General features: G+C 37.7%; 1 protein-coding gene across 1 annotated transcript; it reads left to right on the forward strand.

Moving 5' to 3' along the window:
• Nucleotides 1–6210, forward strand: pdlim1 (PDZ and LIM domain 1 (elfin)). Its single transcript, XM_083539733.1, has 7 exons — nt 1–424; nt 1944–2095; nt 2182–2266; nt 4429–4613; nt 4782–4927; nt 5063–5180; nt 5408–6210. The coding sequence occupies exons 1-7, from the start codon at nt 332–334 to the stop codon at nt 5592–5594; spliced, it is 966 nt and encodes a 321-aa protein (XP_083395859.1). The 5' UTR covers nt 1–331; the 3' UTR covers nt 5595–6210.
• Nucleotides 6211–6522: the final 312 nt, after the last annotated feature.

Here is a 6522-nt window from a genome sequence, read left to right on the forward strand (position 1 = left end):
AGAAGAAGCTAGCTCTTATCAGTAACGAGACCTTTAGGCTGAATGTCAAACGGCGCTCCACTCCCTATGTAAGGGCACTACATGGGGTAGGACATAGAGACTTGTGTAGCCAGTGCAGTTTACTACGTAGCCAATAGGAGTCTATTTGAAATTCAGCCTTAAAATCCATTGGGCCCTTGTTCGCAGAAGCTCCGCCCCGTCCCCCACTTTTAAGAAGTTACCGCCCGGAGAGCCTGAAGTTACACTGAAAGTTACACCTTTTGTTTCGCGTCCGAGAGGATTAAATCGGTCTAATTTGTGAATACACCTTTTTTATATATATTTGTACAAAATGCCATTACGGATTGTCATGCAGGGTCCTGGACCTTGGGGATTTAGGCTGGTCGGGGGTAAAGATTTCGAACAGCCGCTGACTGTTTCACGGGTGAGTTCAGTGTATCTCCTACAGCATGTTCTTCATCTACCTATACCTTAACACTTACTGTTACTAAATCAAGCCTTCTTTTTCTTTGGGGGTGGGTTTGCAAACTGATTTATTTCTACTAATGTAGCTTTCTTTTGTCTTTCGTGACTACATGCCATGTCTAAAGCTAAATCATTCAGATTCTGATTAAGAGCATGTTTTGCTTTCAGTATTACTTTGTGGTGTATAAAAGCATGTAGGAGTTATTGGCATGCTGTTTCCATCTGCAGGATCTCTGTGACACTGTATTATTTTATTAGATTACTGATATGATTTGTTAGGGCATTGTAGGGCTGTGTTGCTATAGCAGGAGAGGGGTTTCAGAGATATTACACAGCCCTCACTTTTTCCATGAGCTAACAGTGGCTGCTTCAGTGGAAATCTTTACTGTAAAGTCCATGTTTTTGTGTGTGTGTGTGTGTGTGTGTGTGTGTGTGTGTGTGTGTGTGTGTGTGTGTGTGTGAGAGAGAGAGAGAGAGAGAGAGAGAGAGAGAGAGAGAGAGAGAGAGAGAGAGAGATTGCACACCTTCGTTTAACAAGCCAAAGTCTTAGAATGACTCGTTGTTTTTGGCCACTGCTGATAAGAAAAGTCTTACTTCCTTAGTATCTTTATCTTTTTGTGTTTTTAAAGAAGGAAATCCTGTTATGACATAAGGAGAAAACAAAGTAGCTTCATGCTGAAAATTAATTAATTATACAGTATATACACATTTGATACGACAACACATGTAAAGGTTCTTAACCAATTGTTTTGACCAAAGATGCTCAAATGTGGGCCTGAGGGCCAAAGTTGGCATTTGGTGAGCTTTTGATTTGGCCACCATATGTGAGAAGAGCAAAAAAAAAAAATCATTGGAAATCAAGGACCAGCTTCATGTCTTTCATTACAGGCTAATGAATAGCTGTACTAGACATTGAACCCAATTCCTACAAGTTTCACTGAATTAGAACTGGCATCAGCTAAGCAGATTGCAGAGTACAGTTTCTTCATTATTTTTTTAAATATTGTGAAATCATAAATGAGAGGAACAATTTTTTAAATAATGTTGCTGTAATTCTTTGGCCCTTGGCACACAGTCGAGTTTTATTTCGAGAGTTTCCTCTCGACTTAATGTTTCTATTCTAGGTATAGCATTATCATGCTGATTACATTGCGTGTGAGTTTGTCTGTATGTCTGTCTGTGTGTGTTAGGAATAAAACTGTGGCTAGAAAAACATGTGGTCTAAATTTAGTGATGCACCATCCAACTTTTTTCTGTTTTCTCTCCCACATCAATAACTAAGCTCTCTGTGTCAGTGGATAATTTGTGTTATACATTTACATACATCTGTGTTATATGAACCTGAGCCCCCAATAGGAACAAAAATTATACACCCCAGGAATGCCTGTGGAGGAGATTGAGAAATCATGCAAATAGAATCAATCAGCAACAATACCAGTAAATCAAATGAGTCAAATAGTGGTCACTTTATTCTCCAGGTAACACCAGGAAGTAAAGCAGCCCAGGCCAACCTCTGTATTGGTGACACAATTATCGCCATTGACGGGGAGCCCACTGATGGAATGACTCACTTGGAAGCCCAGAATAAGATTAAGGGCTGTGTGGAAGAAATGGCCCTCTCCATAGACAGGTACATAACTTGATATTCTCTATATCTATATAAAACATATTGTTTTTGTTTTCCCTAATTAAGAAAGTGCTTATTACTTTCCTTAGATCAGAATTAAAAATGTGGTCTCCGCTTGTCTCTGAAGATGGAAAGACGCATCCATACAAAATGAATCTGTCCTCAGATCTGCAGGTATGGCCATTGTGGCTTACAGTAGTTAACAATCTTTTTTGTATTGTAAAGAGTTGAACTTTGACTGTGCCTGGCCCTTTACAGTTACTTCTGGTGAGAATGAAAGAGTTATTAGGAACAGAGCCTTTTTACATAGCAAGGAATAAAGGAAAACAAACAAAGGCAGGGTACAAAATGAAGTCATTATTTACATCCTAACAAACCATATCCATGGAGACAAAGGTTTATGAGCCAGCCCAAGATGTAATGTAGAATGTTTGCCAGCTCCTGCAGGCAAACTTAAAATTAAAGGTCAGAGAGTGAGCAAATGCCGGAAGTATGCACTTGTGGGAGAAATAGTATACTGGGAATGTTTTAAAAGTTAAAACTTCTGGCATGATGAAGAGAACTTTATGCAATGCTGTGCATCTGGTGTATTTGAATCTAGGCTTTTCCTGAGTGCTTTATTCTTTTCTGGTGTATTACTTAAAGTGATATATTGGCAGTGATATTGACATCGGATTTATTAAACCATTATGTAACGGATTATTGTTCCATGCCTGCATATATTCTTTTTTTATTTTGTAGAAGTTATGAGTATTATGGAAGTTTACAGGAACGCATGCAGTGCCCGTCCCAAAAAAAAGTCACACACTAGTATTTCGTTGGACCGCCTTTAGTTTTGATTACGGCACGCATTCACCATGGCATTGTTTCGATACGCTTCTGCAATGTCACAACATTTATTCCCGTCTAGAGTTGCTGTAATGTTTCACCAAGATCTTGTATTTAAGATGGGAGTATCGGACCGCTGCGCAAAGTCTTCTCTAGCACATCCCAAAGATTCTCAATGGGGTTAGGGTCGGGACTCTGTGGTAGCCAAGCCATGTGTGAAAATGATGTCTCATTCTCCCTAAACCACTCTTTCACAATTTGAGCCCGATAAATCCTGGCATTGTCATCTTGGAATTTGCCTGTGCCGTCAGGGAAGAAAGAAATCCCTTGATGGAAAAACCTGGTCATTCAGTATATTCAGGTAGTCAGCTGACATCATTCATTGGGCACATAATGTTGCTGAACGGGAGAACTGACCAGCTGCAGCAACCCCAGATCATAGCTCCCACCAACGGTCGGCACTAGGCATGCTGGATACATCCGTTTTATCGGCCGCTCTTCTTACCCTGATGTTTTTCAGATCACTCTGGAACAGGGTAAATCTGGACTCATCAGACACAATCTTTATGCTCCCTAGCAAATTGAAGCATTTTTTTTTAGATTTGCCTCAAAGATGAGTGGTTTTCTTACAGCTACACAGCTGTTCATTCCCAATCTGTTGTGTTGACTTCACATTGTGTGTGTGGAAATACTCTTACTTTCACTATTAAACATAGCTGTGAGTTTTACTGTTGTTTTTTTACGATTTAATTTCACCAAACATTTAAGTGAACCCCAATCAGGATCATTCAAGATTTTTTTCCGACCACATTTCTTCCTCATAGATGATGGTTCCGTACTATCCTTCCAGTTTATAATAATGTGTTGGTCAGTTCTTAACCTAATTTTAGTAGTTTCAGCAATCCTTAGATGTTTTCTTTGCTTGCATGCCAATAATGTAAACCTTCTGAAACAGATTAACATTTTTTCTGATCTGGTTGTTTAAGAAATTAGAAGCTACTCACTGCATTAGTTTCGGTTAAATAACTTGTTGCCAGCTGAAACATAATCATCCATGCAGTAATTCTCCAATGGAAGGTGGTGACTTTTTATTCGGACGGGCTGTGTATTTAGATGTATCGTATATCTTTCTCACACAAATGGATAAAAAGTGTATATTAAGGTTGTGTCATTGGAAAAACATTATACATGTAAATTTTCCTTTACTGGTCTTCTGGGAACAAAAACGTTTCTTAACATTAAGTTTTTATGTAAATAAGCCTTAAAATAGATGGGCATTTTACAGAAACTTGTACTACATATTAATTGTAAGTTCCATGTTATGCTACATTTAATGCCGTTGCCTTATCCTTATAACTTTTATGCTATTTATTTCATGCTTCAGATGAATAGCTATAGCTGAACCATCCTTTTTTTTTTAATATTATTATTATTTTTTTTATGCATGCAGTTCATGTTGGTTGTACTTTCTCTTCAGACACTCTGACCGCTTCCTTCACTGTCTATAGGAAGTGAAACAAATAGGTTCTGCTCACAACAGGAGTGCTCTCCCCTTCAGTTCCCCAAGTCCCAAAGTGGTTACAAGCCAGTATAATAATCCAGCAGGCTTGTACTCTTCAGATAACATCAAGAACTTTAACAGCACTGTTGGTGGTGCCAAGACCACTGTGATGTCCAACGAATCAAGTATTATGTAAGAATTGCTCGGATTTATGACTAATTGATCACATTGTTGACCACAGTAGTAATTATTTTAGTAGAAGCATCAAGTTTCTCTTAAAACTATGTTTGTCTAAATGTTTTGTTGTTATTCAGTGTCTTTGGGTATGTTGCCAATTACACAATTCTTGCTTTGTTTCAGTCCAGATGTGTCCAAACCTGTCCAGCCAAAATCACCAATTGTCGTTGACTCAGAGGTCTATAAAATGCTGAATGAGAACCAAGAATCTTGTGAGCCTCCACGCCAGTCTGCATCATTCAAAGTCCTGCAGGAGATCCTTGAGACTGGTACTGAATCTCTTGCACCATGTACTTTGCACACATAGTGTTTCATCTTATTTCTCACAGATACTCTGATACTTTTGCTGGAAGAAAAAAAAAAAAACACAACTTATAGCTTTTCTTTTCTGAATTGTTGCACAGGTGATGCTGACAAACCCTCTGGATTTAGAAGTGTGAAGGCACCCACTACAAAAATTGCTTCTTCATTGGGTGGTGCAGAGAAACTCTCCATCTGTGACAGATGTGGCTCAGGGATTGTGTAAGTTAATTTCTGTAAATTAAGATTGCATTGGAGGAAAATAAACAAGGTCATCTGAAATAAGGAGATACGATGTTATTGCCACCTAGTGGATGGTTGTGGAGGTTTTTTTATTACTTATTTATTTATTTTTTTTATCATTTAATCATTTATTCACAAGCATTTTGTTCAAAGGTTAAATCCTGTTCTTTTCTATTTTTAACTAATACTTTTTTCCTTAAACATAGGGGCATGTTTGTCAAACTGCGAGATCAGTACCGGCACCCTGAGTGCTACGTCTGCACTGACTGTGGAACAAATTTGAAACAAAAAGGACACTTTTTTGTTGAGGACAAGATTTACTGTGAGAAGCATGCTCGTGAACGAGTGACACCCCCTGAGGGTTATGATGTCGTCACTGTCTTTCCAAAATAATCGCCTCTCCGGTTATGTATAAATACTGCACATTTCCCTGTTTTGATGAATCCTGTACAAATTGCATTTGCACTTCATGTGGTTAGTTTTCCATTGTGTTCTGTCAGTGTTTTAATTAGTAAATGATCACATCTATTCAGATTAATGTACAATATTTGCATACTCCTCACATCATGGAGACTATCCTCATGATGTGCTTTTAATATTAGACATTCCATCTTCAAAGACATTCCACAAGTGAAACATAAGTGCATTGGTGCTATAATTCTTATGGAGACACAAATATTCAAAAGGACAAGGGAAAACAGTGCCTAAAATCGTGTGCATAAGTATGAATAGTTACAGTGGTAAACTCTGTTTTATGGCACATTCACTGTAACCATTAAAGATTTTGGGACCAATGATTTTATCTCACTGGAATAATGAAAATCTCATGCTTCAGCTTTTTCTGGAAGCTCCATATATGAGCAATAATGCCGTATCATTTCATAATCTTAATTTTGGTTTCTTAAGGACGGTTTATTTCAAGTTAAGTATTACATCCTTACTGCCAAAAGCGTTTCTGCAAAACCATGTAATAAATCGGACTGAATTAAATAAATTCTTTTAATGCCAACCTGTTCAACTTCTTAAGTTTTCATTTAACTTGCAATAACACCATTCTTGCACTCAGTCTTGTCTCAGTAATTCTTCAGCAGTTTTCTGGCACACATTGGGACCTTTAAAAAAAAAATAGTAAAATCACATCCTTTGAATGGCACAGCCTAAACTTTTGTCCATTGTGTGCTTCACTTCATGGCCACAACTTACTGATCTTATATACAGTATTTTATATATTGTGTCTACACATCCTTTTAACATTTGTTTTTTTAAATAAATAGAAATGGGAACATTTTAAATAAAAAAAATGTAAAAAGCATACTACACC

This window comes from Silurus aristotelis (assembly GCF_946808225.1).
Source record: "Silurus aristotelis genome assembly, chromosome: 4".
Lineage (NCBI taxonomy): Eukaryota > Metazoa > Chordata > Actinopteri > Siluriformes > Siluridae > Silurus > Silurus aristotelis.

What these genes read in the sequence shown, in the direction of transcription:
- pdlim1 (XM_083539733.1), top strand. Translation starts at nt 332, where the DNA reads ATGCCATTACGGATTGTCATGCAGGGTCCTGGACCTTGGGGATTTAGG. An exon ending in ATCTGTCCTCAGATCTGCAG is followed by an intron (nt 2,267 to 4,428) that starts GTATGGCCATTG and finishes CACTGTCTATAG; the next exon opens with GAAGTGAAACAAATAGGTTC. An exon ending in GCAGGAGATCCTTGAGACTG is followed by an intron (nt 4,928 to 5,062) that starts GTACTGAATCTC and finishes ATTGTTGCACAG; the next exon opens with GTGATGCTGACAAACCCTCT.